Here is a 16,499-nt window from a genome sequence, read left to right as displayed (position 1 = left end):
TCTGGCACATTGGTTTACATATAATTAATTATTTGCCAAAATGTCCGATATTATCTGTTGCATTAAAAAATGCAAAAAAAATTGTGTCGGTTGACCAAGTAAGCGTCCACTGCTGGCTGTGTGATAACATTGGGTACTCCAAGTGTGCAGGGTTTAAGCCAGCCACCATTCCGGATGCTTTGGGTCGTTCCGACTCCGGCTTACACTACTGTTGTGAAACATGTCGTGAGGCCCAGAAGGAAATTAGATCGTTTATGCGGCAGACTAAAAATGGGTTCGGTCAGGTATTGGTTGCTTTTCGCAAAGCTAACGACCTGTTTTCTGCGCTGGACACTCAATTCAACAATTTACAACTGTTGAATGAGTCTCCTAAGCGAAAAAGAACGACCCGTTTGCCGCCGGCGGTTACCGCCAGTAATGCAAATAACTCCCTTCTCCCTCCGTCTGATGTTCAACAGTCTCCTTCATTGTCACCGCTGCTGTCCACCACTCCAATCGAGACGACACCGGTAACAGCCCATATTTCCGATCCCGAAAATTTTGCTAAGGTGCGCAGGCATTTGTCAGATGAGCAGTCCGAGGTAGTCGCATTGGACCCTCCCGTGCCAAATGTTCTACAAGCCCAAAAGAATTTACCCTTGACTCACCCGAGGAACTTACCTGCCCCACTGGTGGCGTGGGTAAACCACCCGCCCCGCCAAAGCCCTTGATTGATATTTCTCTAGGAAAACACATTTTTGTTTCCCGGCTTTCCCCTGATACGTTCGAATCGGACATCTTAGCTTACATTCAAGAAAAACTTAAAGTCGATATTAGGGTGGAAAATATCACTAAGTGTAAATATTCCTACGCTACGAACGTGTCATCTTTCAAGATCCGTGTTCCTCAGATGGCTTTTGACGATATCTGTTCGACCAATTTCTGGCCGCAACATATTTTCGTTCAAGAACATCAGCTTAAAAATAAAAAAAAGGAAAAAAGGTCGCCCTTTAGGAGTAAAGCTTCAACAAGTAAACGCTCCTGCAAACCTAAAAAACTAACATCATTCATAATTCTTTCGTACCAGAATACAAGAGGCTTACGCTCTAAACTTTCTAATTTGTTCTCGGTAAGCTTTTCGTTTGCATCCCAAATCATTGTGTTTACCGAAACCATGCTAACTCCAGAAATTCTTAATTTAGAAGTTTTCCCCAGTAGGTACACAATATACAGGCTTGACCGATCCCTCGGAAATGGTGGTGGAGTCCTAATTTCCGTGGACTCGAATCTCGTTTCTGAGGTGATAAATCTTCAAACTGGAGACTTAGAATTTATCACAGTTAAAATCTAATTGTCTAGCTTAAATTTATATATCACTTGCTCTTATATTCCGCCTAAGTCCGATTCCTTGACATATGAGCGGCACCTAGCAGCCATTCAGTCTGTCTTCTCAATGTTATCGGACATGGATCAGCTGGTGGTGTTGGGTGATTTCAACACCTATGTCGCATCACGACTTTACTGCTGGCATGTTAGATATGTCACTGGCTCAAATTAATCATATAGGGAATTGTTTAGGTCGTTTGCTCGATCTGTGCTTTCTCTCCTCCACCTCTCACACTCCCTGAAGATCCTTATCATCCAACATTAGATCTTACGATCGATACGGGGCTATGCACTAAGCCTAAGAACAATTACGCTGATAAGAAAATTCGATGTTTTCGTAAAGCCGACTTTATAAAAATTAATAACTTTATTTCAGAATTTGACTGGTCCGATTTGAACGCATGCACCGATATGTCGACTGCTCTAAATATATTTTATAGTACATTAAACCTAATTTTTGATCGCTATGTTCCGTTGAGGTATCCGGCTATGGCGGATAATCCCTCTTCGTATACAAGGCACCTTTCTAATCTTTTTTTTTTTTTTTTTTTTTTTTGTGCTTTGCTTTTATTTATTGAATCTACTCTTAATTTTGAGACGAACAATAAGTTGACGAATCTTAACATTAAAATTTAACTAACAGTATACTAAGACTGCAGTCTGGTTGCGCGTCCCCCAGGTCGGTCGCTGGGTGGGTAGGTCATTGCGACGAAGGCGTGATCGGTTGCTCAACATTGTTAGACCTCTCGCCAGGTGGTTAGGGAGCACCGATAGCTTGGTGAAGTACTTAACCTTTTGTTCTGCGATCACTTCTTTGACTGGTTGAATGTTTAAGTCGCGGTGTATGTTTTCGTTGCGAACGTACCACGGTGCCCCGGTGATTGTTCTCAGGTTCTTCGACTGAACTCTCTGAACAATGTCAATGTTGCTATTGCTGGCGTTCCCCCATAACTGGGAGCCGTACATCCATATAGGTTTTAGTACCGAGTTCTACAGCATGATTATATATTCAAGGCCCGGGCGTTGATAAGCCAATGAAGGCTGTTGACTTTTAGCTTTGGGTGTGTTCCTTTGGCTTCAATGTGCCGGCGCCATGTGAGTTTTCTGTCGAGATGTACTCCTAGGTAAGTTACTTCGTTTGCTTGTGGGAGTAGAGTGTTGTTTAACGTAATCGGCGGGCACTTATGCCTGTTCAGAGTGAACGTAACGTGTTTCCATTTTAACTCGTTCACTTTAATTCGCCAATCTGATAGCAATTTTTCAACATCGACCATATGACGAGCTAGCTGCGCAGTTGCTTGAATCGGGCATTTAGAACGGCTAAGAATAGCTGTGTCATCGGCAAACGTAGATGTTGTTAGACGTGTGCTTGTCGGGATGTCTGCTGTGTAGAGGACATATAGTGTTGGCCCTAGCACGCTACCTTGAGGAACTCCAGCTCCAACAGTGTCGTGAAGGAAAGACTCTAAAATCTTGTGGGTGATTTAGGGGAGCATTGTCTTGATCTTGTAAATTAGACCTTCTACCCAGACTCTATCAAATGCTTGAGAGACATCTAAAAATATGGCAGTACAGTACTCTCGTTTTTCGAAAGCGTTTCGAATTTCTGATGTTATCCGGTTGACCTCCTCAATAGTTCCATGCTTTTCACGAAACCCAAATTGGTGTGAATCCTTCCTGGATTCTCAGGTATGTGTTTATCCGAGTCATTAGGCATTTTTCAAAGAGTTTAGATAGGCAAGAGAGTAGGCTTATAGGTCTATATTACGTGGGGATAGTGTGGTCTTTCCCCGGCTTTGCTATCATTATTATAATTGACTTTTTCCATCTCACTGGAAAGTGGCCAAGTTTTGCAATGGCATTAAAGGGCTGGGTGAGAGTGCGAACGGCGCAGTATGGGAGCTCATTGATCATTTTGGGAGTTATGAGGTCGCAGCCCGGGGATTTTTGCGGATTCATGAGTCTTTTGATGATGTTTACGATTTCGTTTGGGCGAAACTCAATTGGCTCATGTTGAGGCTGGTGCTCATATGATAGAGTCGGCAAAGTGAACGCATTAGTGGCAGGATTTGGTTGGAAGACATTTTTAAGGTGGTTGGCAAACGTGCTGGGTCGGTCTACGTCACTGCGCGCCCAGCCGCCCGTGGAACTTCTAATAGGCATCACGGTGTCTTTCGGTGAGCTCAGAGTTGGGTGAGCTCTCCATAGTGAGTGTTTTGTACTATTAGTTGTCAATTGCTCAATGTAGCGACGGTGGACATATGTTTCTTCTTGCTGTAGAGCTTGAGCAAGTTGACTAAAAAACTAACATCATTCATAATTCTTTCGTACCAGAATACAAGAGGCTTACGCTCTAAACTTTCTAATTTGTTCTCGGTAAGCTTTTCGTTTGTATCCCAAATCATTGTGTTTACCGAAACCATGCTAACTCCAGAAATTCTTAATTTAGAAGTTTTCCCCAGTAGGTACACAATATACAGGCTTGACCGATCCCTCGGAAATGGTGGTGGAGTCCTAATTTCCGTGGACTCTAATCTCGTTTCTGAGGTGATAAATCTTCAAACTGGAGACTTAGAATTTATCACAGTTAAAATCTAATTGTCTAGCTTAAATTTATATATCACTTGCTCTTATATTCCGCCTAAGTCCGATTCCTTGACATATGAGCGGCACCTAGCAGCCATTCAGTCTGTCTTCTCAATGTTATCGGACATGGATCAGCTGGTGGTGTTGGGTGATTTCAACACCTATGTCGCATCACGACTTTACTGCTGGCATGTTAGATATGTCACTGGCTCAAATTAATCATATAGGGAATTGTTTAGGTCGTTTGCTCGATCTGTGCTTTCTCTCCGATACGGACGCCGTATCCATTTACAGAGCTCCACCTCTCACACTCCCTGAAGATCCTTATCATCCAACATTAGATCTTACGATCGATACGGGGCTATGCACTAAGCCTAAGAACAATTACGCTGATAAGAAAATTCGATGTTTTCGTAAAGCCGACTTTATAAAAATTAATAACTTTATTTCAGAATTTGACTGGTCCGATTTGAACGCATGCACCGATATGTCGACTGCTCTAAATATATTTTATAGTACATTAAACCTAATTTTTGATCGCTATGTTCCGTTGAGGTATCCGGCTATGGCGGATAATCCCTCTTGGTATAAAAGGCACCTTTCTAATCTTTTTTTTTTTTTTTTTTTTTTTTTTTGTGCTTTGCTTTTATTTATTGAATCTACTATTAATTTTGAGACGAAAAATAAGTTGACGAATCTTAACATTAAAATTTAACTAACAGTATACTAAGACTGCAGTCTGGTTGCGCGTCCCCCAGGTCGGTCGCTGGATTCATGAGTCTTTTGATGATGTTTACGATTTCGTTTGGGCGAAACTCAATTGGCTCATGTTGAGGCTGGTGCTCATATGATAGAGTCGGCAAAGTGAACGCATTAGTGGCAGGATTTGGTTGGAAGACATTTTTAAGGTGGTTGGCAAACGTGCTGGGTCGGTCTACGTCACTGCGCGCCCAGCCGCACGTGGAACTTCTAATAGGCATCACGGTGTCTTTCGGTGAGCTCAGAGTTGGGTGAGCTCTCCATAGTGAGTGTTTTGTACTATTAGTTGTCAATTGCTCAATGTAGCGGCGGTGGACATATGTTTCTTCTTGCTGTAGAGCTTGAGCAAGTTGACGTGAGGCATGTTTTAAGCTTTGCTTGGCAGATGGCGATCTGTGAAATTACCATGCTCGACGTAAGCGTCGCTTTTCGAGGACGAGCTGTTCGATTTGTAGATTTGACTTCTTTTGATTGCATTGTGTGTTTATAGTATGAGGTGTTGAAACTCGAGCTGCAGAGACGAGTACAGATTCCAGTGAATTAACAAAACTGTCTACGTTGGCTTCATCGCTGAGGTGAGGACTTAGCTCAATGTGTGAGCTAATATACTTCCTGTACTTAACCCAATTGGTTTTATGTGAGGTCAGTTTTATAATTGATCCCATGTTCCTGGATGTCGGAGTAGAGTAAAAAGGACAGGCGAGTGATCAGATGAAAGATCCGAGAGGCATTCGGCGCTTATCATGTTTTTAGGAATGTTTTTGGTAATCGCAAAGTCTATTAAATCCGGAAGTTTCTTTGGGTCTGCCGACCAGTATGTTGGTGTGCCAGAAGAAACATAGTCGAGCTTGTTCTTGGCTTTGATAAGTGCATTATAGAGCTGCTTTCCTTTTGGAGTCACGAGACGAGATCCCCAGTGTGTGTGCTTGGCATTGTAGTCTCCTGCTGCTATGAAGTGGTCTCCGAGTGAGTTGAAAAATTGCATAAACTCATCTTCGGCTATTGTGAAGCGTGGGGGGCAGTATACGGCGGCTAGCATTAATTGCTTGCCAGTATTTAGGTGTATATTTATGGATGTGGCCTGTAGGTAGTTTTTAGCAAATTTCGTATGATAATGGTGTTTAATACGGCTCCTGATTAAAATTCCAGTCCCGCCGTGTGTTTTACCATCTGGATGGTTTGTTCCATAGAATGAATATCCTCGTAGTTGAAAATTGTATCTGTTTGTAAGATGTGTTTCTGAAAGCAGCATTACGTCGATTTGATTGTCTAGTAGGAATTACGCTAACTCGAGCTTATGCTGCGAAACGCCGTTAGCGTTCCACGTAGATATTCGTAGGGAAGTCATTATTTGGATTGTATTTGTATTAATAGATTTTGGTTTCGCATCAGATCTTGCATTGTTGTACGCATAAACGACATAAACTCCGTAAGGCTTTGTTGTAGACTGCATATCATAGCTTCAAAGTTACTTTTTGGCTGCTCTGGCGGTTGATGCTGTTGAGCCGTGTTCGGTTCTTGGCATGCTGATTGCGGCAATGAGCTTTTTGAGGCTGGGGTAGACAGTCCTAATTTTAAAGCACTTGCGTACGTGACATTTTTGGCTTAGTTTATGGGTCCTAGTGAGGAACTGGTTGCAGTCAAAAAGAAGACTTCAGGGTTTGACCTGGAGGCTATCAACTGTTTATTTTGGGTGCGGGCAGTAATTCCCCTCTGGTGGATTCGACGTTTTAGCTCCTTATAAACTGGGCATCCTCTATAGTAAGCAGTGTAATTTCCACCGCAGTTGCCGCACTTTTTTTTGTGGTCATCTTTGCTCGCTGGGCAGTGTGCGGAGTCATGAAGCTCACCACAAACTACACACACTGGGCGCAGTTTACAGTAAGACCTTGTATGGCCAAATTCTTGGCAGTTCGCACATTGTACCGGGCCATTGCGTTTGTGCGGCTCCTCAACCGTAATTCTGCGGTGCAGCAGGAACTGAAGATTGTATATAGGGTGCACTTCGTATTTCTTTAGGGGCTTAATTTCTGGTTCGAGCTCAACCTTAAAGAGTGGCTGCGGCTTTCTATCCCTGTTAGGGATATTGAAGACTGTCTTAGCGCTAAATCCCTTCTCTTGTAGCGCCTTTGTTATCTCTGCAGGCGATACTTCGGACTCTATGCCCTTAAGTACGACTTGCAGGCCCTTGCTGCTTTTTAGTTGATACGTATAAAAATTCTTTTTTTTGTCGGTGAGATATTTTGATAATACTCTTTAATTATCTTCAGACTTCATTTGAACTTTTGTTTCCTGGATGTTGCCCTTTACGAGTGGTATTATGTGAAAATTTTCCTTGCCAATAAGCTCTATAATTTTGTTGACAACGTAGGAACTTTTTTCGTGTATGTAAATTGGCGGGGGCTTAGTCTTCCTTTTTTTACTTCAGTAGTTTCGGCATCATCCTCATAGTCTGCCAAGATTTTAAAACGGTTTGAGTTAGAAGGCGTTTCTATTGCAGCTATGTTAGCATTGCCACGGGTTATTTTGCGTTGCGAGTTTAGGGGGCTTAGCTTCCTTTTGATTTGGATGTAGCGATCCATACCAGTCTGCACAGCCGGCTTAATATTTTCTTTGTTCTTGTTCTCTTTTTCGGGCAGCGCAGGGGCAGAAATATTAATGTTTGCGCTGCTAGCTGATGACGTCGTTAATCGCGCTGTCGTTACAGTTGCGGTTGTTGTTGTTGTTATGGTTGACGTTGTCAAAGAAATTGCGGTGCTAGTTGCTGCGCTCTTTGGCTGCAGAGACATCGATGGTAGCGAGGGGGAGCAAGAACGCGCTCTCTCGCTCTACGTTTAAGAATTCGGTCAAGTTTGGGGCAATTGACCGTGTTTGGGAAGAGCTTGCATTACTTTCGGTTGCTTTAAAAGAGAAGTAAGCGTTGTTTCTTTGTACTGAGAGCCGTCTCTCGTCTGGCTCACGTTAACGTTGTGTGCGAACGTCGTTTAAACTCATTGCAGTCGAGGTTGAGTTTGTTAGAATTAGTGTTTTGTTTTATATTAATAAATTAATTAATCAATATAAACATTAGCGATTTTCATCGCTGAAAGCGTCTTTTCGCGTTGTTTTGGTTTACGAAACCAGTCACTGCACTTTTTTTTGATATTATTGAATACTTTTTTTTATTTTTCCCCGGAGCACAATAAAAATACACGTCTGCATACGGCGACGGTCTGATTTGCTCTTTCTAATCTAAAAATATTAAGTTAAGATTCTTTAAAAAATACTTAAGAACTAAGCTCTGGATCCGAAACAGTTGTATAGTTTTGTTAACACTAAGCGTAAATATAAAACCTTTTCGTCTTTGCCATCGCTTGGAAAATCTTTTGCAAGCACGGATCAGGAAATTGCTGATCTTTTTTTGTGAAGCCAGTCTTTCCGCCAGGTCCAGACGGGGTACCGGGCTGTGTGCTTAGGTACAGCTCTGCTATCCTGGCTTAACCCCTTTAAAAATTATTTAACCTTTTCCTGGAAGCGTCCACGTTTCCCGCTATCTGGAAAGAGTCCCTTCTTGTGCCTCACTTGCAGCACCGGTGTAGATCTGTCATATCTTCATGCCAGTATGGCTTTATAAAACAACGGTATACCTCTACCAATCTTCTGGAACTAACATCCTTCGTGATCACTGGTTTCCAAAATAAACTTCAGACGGATGTCATTTACACTGACTTCAGTAAAGCATTTGACTCCGTGAATCACGGCCTTCATTTAGAAAAACTCGATCTTATCGGTTTTCCTGCTGATCTCCTGGGTTGGATTAGCAGGTACCTCACAGGTAGAACGCAACGAGTTCTTTTTAAAAACTAAGTGTCTGGTTTAGTGCGCTTCTTCCGGGGTCCCTCAGGGGAGCCATCTTGGTCCGTTACTTTTTACTTTATTCATTAATGACCTTCCCTTGGTTGTTAATGACTTTTTAGTACTTATGTATGCAGACGATGTCAAACTGCAATATACCGATGCCTCCTACCAGGTGAAACTGCAATCTGACCTTAATAACTTTCAAAACTAGTGCTCTTCAAACTTATTAAATCTTAATGGCTCTAAGTGCAACGCCAGCCTCATTGGCAGGATCCACGCAAGGATGTAACAGGGCATGATGTCGGCGATTACACGTTGCGCAGCTGTAGGATGAGCAGCCGCGGGCGAAGTGTTCAGACTTGAGGTAAATGAAGCAGAGAGCAAGACGCTGGACTTCATCGTATCGTTCCTCAACTGACAAGGCAGGAACCTTGGGCAAGAAGGAACAGCATGCGCCAGGATACCGCACAGTTCACACGGAGCCGGCGGCGCATTAAGGAGCATGCACGAACGATTACTAAACGGCCTACGACGGCTTACTTGATTCGCTGGCAGATGAGAAGCTAAGGCCAATCAATAGTTTCAAGTGTACGGCACCTTTGTTCTAAAAACCGAGCCATAGATCCCCAAGTTGGCAGGCGGTCATCATATTTTCCTGTGACAGGGTCCAGCTTTTGAAAGATTATCTGGATGAGGAGGCATATGACCATTGAATCGGTCGGATAACACCTAAAGAGTTGCATCGGATCCTGACTCGACTACCCTTAGCTGCAGGATCTCGTAAATGGGAGCCTGGAATAATAATCGTCGATTACTAAAACGGTTGCGCAAAAGATCAGGGGCAAAATAATAATTCGCGTCAGTAATCTCCAACGCTCTCACAGTCTCCAAGGCTGACTCCCGCTTACATGAAATGAGCCACCGGAGCTTCTCCATCTTGGTCAAGTGAGGATGGCTGTCAATCGTCGTTTTAAACAGGGCGCAGAAATACAGCCACTCGGCATAGCCACCGCTGAATGTTGGTATCGGCAACGGGGGCAATGCTACAATCCAATAGCGTAGAGTGGGCAGCAACTCTACTGGAGCGGTTGGCAACTTCCACCTGGATGTCGACGTGAACGTCCGTGACTAGCTGAGAGAATTTCTAATACAAATCACTTCCAATTTTTATATGATTTAGCTCCTCCAATTCCTCCTGAAGCGCGACGAATCGATCACGCAGAAACTTTTCCATGGGCTCGACGGTCTGATGGTTGAGTCTTCGGTCCGCATCGCAGCCTTTACCTTCTGATGTAGGACCCTAATTTCTTGACAAGTAACCTCTGCTCGTCATCGCAACATCCTTTCCCTGCTTGCAGCAGCAGATCCAGCGACTTCAACTCCGGACTCCATTATGTAATTTAAGTGCACGGTTATTATTAACAAAAACAACAACATTTCCGTGTCACTTTTGTACTGATCACAATAATCAAAACGCGCTGTGATCACGTCGGGGTCACCAAAATGTGGAGCAAAAAACTCTTATTTAATTGCTTATTATTATTATTATTTTAATTATTATTATTATTATTATTATTAAATTTTTTTTAATTCTTATAGTTATAATTTTATAGAAAGCTGGCTGAATGTGCTGTCCAAAATGCTATATAGAAAGCTAACTGGTTATGAGTGGTATATATTTCCTAAGATATTGGGAATGTCGTTGGAGTTGTAAGTAATGGAATGTGAGAAGAAGGCATCATTAATGTATTCCGATTGTATGGTCTCCAGAATGTAAAATGGAGTTTACATTTTGAAAACACTGCTAGTGTAAAAACTAAGTTTGTAAACGTACATTTTAAGACTCTTTCTTTAAAGGTGCGTCCACTGATGCCACTGTTTCGGCACTTGTTTGAACAATAATGTTTATGCGACTGTGGCGAGAAAAGAGAAATATATAATTAAAATTCGTTACTTCAGCTGAGGTCCCTTAACAGTTTACGTTAAGGGAAAGGAGCATCTGTTCAGCCTGAAGTGAATCTATTTTCTTGTAGAGGAAGTATCTTTTATGCCATGCTATTTGCGTCTCCAAATGTAAAATCATTATGAATATGCCCCTGTTAATGAATTAGATCTACTTGCCGTCTATTCAAGAAATAGTGGCAAACCGAAAAACCAAAAATGCGAAAATCTCGGGAACTTTAAGAGCTAGAAAGTAGTTAAGAATGCGTATTTAAAAGATGCCACTGCAACTTGCCCCTAGTTCTCATCCGGCCACGCTCACTCTAACGCCCACAAACTGCGATAAACTGACTTTGTATAACATATTTTTACCAAAGATTTTGCAAATCGGAACATTATTTCTATTTATGAAGAAATTTAGGTTATAAGGCCTCACATGGGCAGTGACGTCACTATCAATTACTCAACATGCTTTCTCCGACAATAGGTGGCGCTATCGGAATTTCCACTAGCAAAATGAATATTTTAAAATTGTTGAAAACAACTCTCGACTATAGCGTTTCCTCTTGTTAACTATAAATTTATACAGGGTGACAATAAATAACCCGGACACACATTTTTGATCAGAATTTTTTAAGGAACTGTATTTGAAAAAAAATGCAGATACACAACTATTAAATAGGTATTGCGTTAACATATATTCAGGCGGTTTCGAAGTGGCTTCTTTGGGCTGCGATGCAGAGCCCTAAACGTTTCTGGAAATTAAGCGTAATGGGCCGCAGGTCTTCTTCCGATAATCGATCCCTTTTTTGGAGCAATGATTGCTTCAGCGCCTCCAAACTTATGTGGCGTTTAGCACGTGCCCTGGACTCCAAAATAGACCACACACTGTAGTCCATCGGATTAAGATCTGGCGAGTAAGGTTGCCATTCACTGGATGTGATAAAGTCCGGAAAATTGGCTTTGCACCAGTCCTTAGTCTTTTTCTATGGGCTGGCACTGAATCCTGTTGAAACATCCACTCTGTATCACCGAAGTGCTGCTGGGCCCAAGGAAGCACAAAAGTTTCCAAAATGTCCCGGCGGTACACTTCCTGATTGATTTTGACCCCTTGATCGATGAAAACAAGGGGTGTTTTGCCGGTGGCGCATATTCCTCCCCAAACCATTAAAGACTGCTCACATTGACGGCGCTCGATTATTGCAGAGGTACCTGAAGCTGCAGCCGACCAGCTTCTGTCATTTTGGTGATTGTGCGCCTGTTGGATGGTGAATATCTTCTCGTCCGTAAAGAGAATACGCTCCCATTTTTGAACTGCGGCCCGACGCTTTAGCTGACGGCATCTTTGGAGTCTCACGCTTATTGTCATCCGTAAGAAGATGCACTTTTTGGAGCTTGTAGGGCTTGAGATTAAGTTCATTTTTTGCAATCAACCGAATACTTTCTCGATTCACTCCGATTTCTCGGGCTATTTTTCTGACCGAGACTCTGCAATTCCGAATGATCCGCTTTTTCAATTGCACAACGATTGTTTTGGTATGCCAAGCAAACGAACAATGTTGCATTGAATGATTTCCTTGTTGAAACAGTTTTAAAATTGCACAACGATTGTTTTGGTATGCCAAGCAAACGAACAATGTTGCATTGAATGATTTCCTTGTTGAAACAGTTTTAAAGTTGCACAACGATTGTTTTGGTATGCCAAGCAAACGAACAATGTTGCATTGAATGATTTCCTTGTTGAAACAGTTTTAAAATTGCACAACGATTGTTAGGTATCCCGAAACAAATATCAAATTGGTGGAAATCACAAAAATGTAAATATATTTGTTTCAGTAAAGTACAAGCTATCGATAAATGCATTTATTTAAGGGCGGCATCATAACACATTTATAATAGATTGCTTCAAAGTTTGTCCGGGTTATTTATTGTCACCCTGTATATGTTTACAAACACTTTAGTAGACCTTACCTATATTCCTCTTACTTTCACTTATAGTTAAATTACAATTTATTTATTTTCAGTGCTCTGTACAACATAATGTAGAGTTTGACGCCATTCAAAAATGTTTTGACAGTAAACAAGGCCTGGATTTGCTAAAGCTAAACGGAGATGCCACTCAATCTTTAAGGCCTTCTGTAAAATTTATTCCAACAATCACAATAGATGGGTTCCAAGGTAGACAAGCTGCCATTTTAAAAGACTTGTTTTCTGAGGTGTGCAGGGCAGCTGGTGATTCAGAGGAAGCGAAGAATATATGCAAAACAATAAACTATTACTAACAAATCATTTAATATTTTTCATATACACAACAATTTGGTAAGATTAGGTGGAAATTTTATTGCATGAGCATTTTATAAAAACCAGAAGAAACTTTATAGTCGAGTGCCGCAACTATAAGGTACCCGTAACTGTTTCATAAAATTTTAAAATATCTCTTTTACTAGTGGAAATTGGAACAGCATGCTCCAGGATACCGCACAGGACACACGGAGCCGGCGCATTAAGGAGCATGCACGAACAATTACTACGAGTAAACGGCCTACGTCGGCTTACTTGATTCGCTGGCAGTGTACGGCACCTTTGTTCTAAAAACCGAGCCATAGATCCCCAAGTTGGCAGGCGGTCATCATATTTTCCTGTGACAGGGTCCAGCTTTTGAAAGATGATCTGGATGAGGAGGCATATGACCATTGAATCGGTCGGATAACACCTAAAGAGTTGCATCGGATCCTGACTCGACTACCCTTAGCTGTAGGATCTCGTTAATGTGAGCCTGGAATATTAATCGTCGATTACTAAAACGGTTGCGCAAAAGATAAGGGGCAAAATAATAATTCGCGTCAGTAATCTCCAACGCTCTCACAGTCTCCAAGGCTGACTCCCGCTTACATGAAATGAGCCACCGGAGCTTCTCCATCTTGGTCAAGTGAGGATGGCTGTCAATCGTCGTTTTAAACAGGGCGCAGAAATACAGCCACTCGGCATAGCCACCGCTGAATGTTGGTATCGGCAACGGGGGCAATGCTACAATCCAATAGCGTAGAGTGGGCAGCAACTCTACTGGAGCGGTTGGCAACTTCCATCTGGATGTCGACGTGAACGTCCGTGACTAGCTGAGAGAATTTCTAATACAAATCACTTCCAATTTTTATATGATTTAGCTCCTCCAATTCCTCCTGAAGCGCGACGAATCGATCACGCAGAAACTTTTCCATGGACTCGACGGTCTGATGGTTGAGTCTTCGGTCCGCATCGCAGCCTTTACCTTCTGATGTAGGACCCTAATTTCTTAACAAGTAACCTCTGCTCGTCTTCGCAACATCCTTTCCCTGCTTGCAGCAGCAGATCCAGCGACTTCAACTCCGGACTCCATTATGTAATTTAAGTGCACGGTTATTATTAACAAAAACAACAACATTTCCGTGTCACTTTTGTACTGATCACAATAATCAAAACGCGCTGTGATCACGTCGGGGTCACCAAAATGTGGAGCAAAAAACTCTTATTAAATTGCTTATTATTATTATTATTTTAATTATTATTATTATATTTTTTTTTAATTCTTATAGTTATAATTTTATAGAAAGCTGGCTGAATGTGCTGTCCAAAATGCTATATAGAAAGCTAACTGAGTGGTATATATTTCCTAAGATATTGGGAATGTCGTTGGAGTTGTAAGTAATGGAATGTGATAAGAGGGTATCATTAATGTATTCCGATTGTATGGTCTCCAGCATGTAAAATGGAGTTTTTTTTTTCGCGCAACTACCGTTGCTTGACGTGCATCCCACCTCCCGCCCAACCGACCGAGGGGCGCTGCCGTCTGACGTACGGCTCGGAACACGGGGATAGATCAGAGTGGATTAGGAAAGATACGAGGAAAGTTAGTTTTGTGCTAAATGGATTAGTATCGAAACTTTCAAAGTGCTGGGAGAAGAGTTAGAAGTAATTTTATAAAGATCATTGTAGTTTGAACATAGAACCCGAAATGGTTCATGTTGGGCAAAGTTCGAACTAAAATGCTATAAGGATAGAGGAATATAGTTTCTAGAAATCCTAAGGGGTACATGGATATTCAGGCGGCCTAGAAGGGCCTGGCTATCAATTTCACCCTTAAGAAGATTGTTTATAAAGATTAGCCCAAGCATCGAGCCACCATATAATACACGAAACAGTCATTGCTATTAGTTCTTAAGTATTTTTTAAATAATCTTAATTTGATATTTTTTAGAATAGAAAGGTGCCTTGTATACCAAGGGGGTTTATCCGCCATAGCCGGATACCACAACGGAACAAAGCGATCAAAAATTAGGTTTAATGTACTATAAAATATATCTAGAGTAGTCGACATATCGGTGCATGCGTACAAATCGGACCAGTCAAATTCTGAAATAAAGTTATTAATTTTTTTAAAGTCGGCTTTACGAAAACATCGAATTTTCTTATCAGCGTAATTGTTCTTAGGCTTAGTGCATAGCCCCGTATCGATCGTAAGATCTAATGTTGGATGATAAGGATCTTCAGGGAGTGTGAGAGGTGGAGCTCTGTAAATGGATACGGCGTCCGTATCGGAGAGAAAGCACAGATCGAGCAAACGACCTAAACAATTCCCTATATGATTAATTTGAGCCAGTGACATGTCTAACATGCCCGCAGTAAAGTCGTGATGCGACGTAGGTGTTAAAGCTAAGGTGTTATCGTTCATGGTCCAAGCCACCTGGGGTAGGTTAAAATCACCCAACACCACCAGCTGATCCATGTCCGATAACATTGAGAAGACAGACTGAATGGCTGCTAGGTGCCGCTCATATGTCAAGGAATCGGACTTAGGCGGAATATAAGAGCAAGTGATGTATAACTTTAACCTAGACAATGAGATTTTAACTGTAATAAATTCTAAGTCTCCAGTTTGAAGATTTATCACCTCGGAAACGAGATTAGAGTCCACTGAAATTAAGACTCCACCACCATTTCCGAGGGATCGGTCAAGCCTATATATTGTGTACCTACTGGGGAAAACTTCAGAATTAAGAATTTCTGGAGTAAGCCAGGTTTCGGTAAACACAATGACCTGGGATGCAAACGAGAAGCTTACCGAAAACAAATTAGAAAGTTTAGAACGTAAGCCTCTTGTGTTCTGGTACGTAAGAATAAAGGATGATGTTAGTTTTTTAGGTTGGCAGGAGCGTTTACTTGTGGAAGCTTTACTCCTAAAGGGCGACTTTTTTTCTTTTTTTTATTCTTAAGCTGATGTTCTTGAACGAAAATATGTTGCGGCCAGAAATTGGTCGAACAGATATCATCAAAAGCCATCGGAGGAACACGGATCTTGAAAGATGCCACGTTCCTAGCGTAGGAATATTTATATTTAGTAATATTTTCCACTCTAATATCGACTTTAAGTTTTGCTTGAATGTAAGCTAAGATGTCCGATTCGAACGTATCAGGGGAAAGCCGGGAAACAAAAATGTGTTTTCCAAGAGAAATATCAATCAAGGGCTTTGGCGGGGCGGGTGGTTTACCCACGCCACCAGTGGGGCAGGTAAGTTCCTCGGGTGAGTCAAGGGTAAATTCTTTTGGGCTTGTAGAACATTTGGCACGGGAGGGTCCAATGCGACTACCTCGGACTGCTCATCTGACAAATGCCTGCGCACCTTAGCAAAATTTTCGGGATCGGAAATATGGGCTGTTACCGGTGTCGTCTCGATTGGAGTGGTGGACAGCAGCGGTGACAATGAAGGAGACTGTTGAACATCAGACGGAGGGAGAAGGGAGTTATTTGCATTACTGGCGGTAACCGCCGGCGGCAAACGGGTCGTTCTTTTTCGCTTAGGAGACTCATTCAACAGTTGTAAATTGTTGAATTGAGTGTCCAGCGCAGAAAACAGGTCGTTAGCTTTGCGAAAAGCAACCAATACCTGACCGAACCCATTTTTAGTCTGCCGCATAAACGATCTAATTTCCTTCTGGGCCTCACGACATGTTTCACAACAGTAGTGTAAGCCGGA

At 42.0% G+C, this 16,499-nt stretch overlaps 1 protein-coding gene across 4 annotated transcripts in view; it reads left to right on the top strand.

Moving 5' to 3' along the window:
* Window positions 1–16,499, top strand: part of LOC108110335 (gamma-interferon-inducible lysosomal thiol reductase) — a 59,281-nt gene that overhangs the window by 20,106 nt on the left and 22,676 nt on the right. For 3 of the 4 annotated variants that reach the window (XM_041819192.1, XM_041819190.1, XM_041819187.1), the window contains one exon: window positions 12,513–12,777. In XM_041819192.1, the coding sequence (XP_041675126.1) occupies window positions 12,513–12,770 (258 nt within the window). In that variant the 3' untranslated portion in view covers window positions 12,771–12,777. Of the gene's footprint in view, window positions 1–12,512; window positions 12,778–16,499 lie in introns of those variants that run through there. The other variant, XM_041819188.1, reaches the window with a different exon arrangement.

Source organism: Drosophila eugracilis, unplaced genomic scaffold (genome assembly GCF_018153835.1).
Source record: "Drosophila eugracilis isolate 14026-0451.02 unplaced genomic scaffold, ASM1815383v1 contig_1284, whole genome shotgun sequence".
Lineage (NCBI taxonomy): Eukaryota > Metazoa > Arthropoda > Insecta > Diptera > Drosophilidae > Drosophila > Drosophila eugracilis.
The sequence above is the reverse complement of the archived record's forward strand: the minus strand, read 5'-3'. Positions and strand labels throughout refer to the sequence as shown.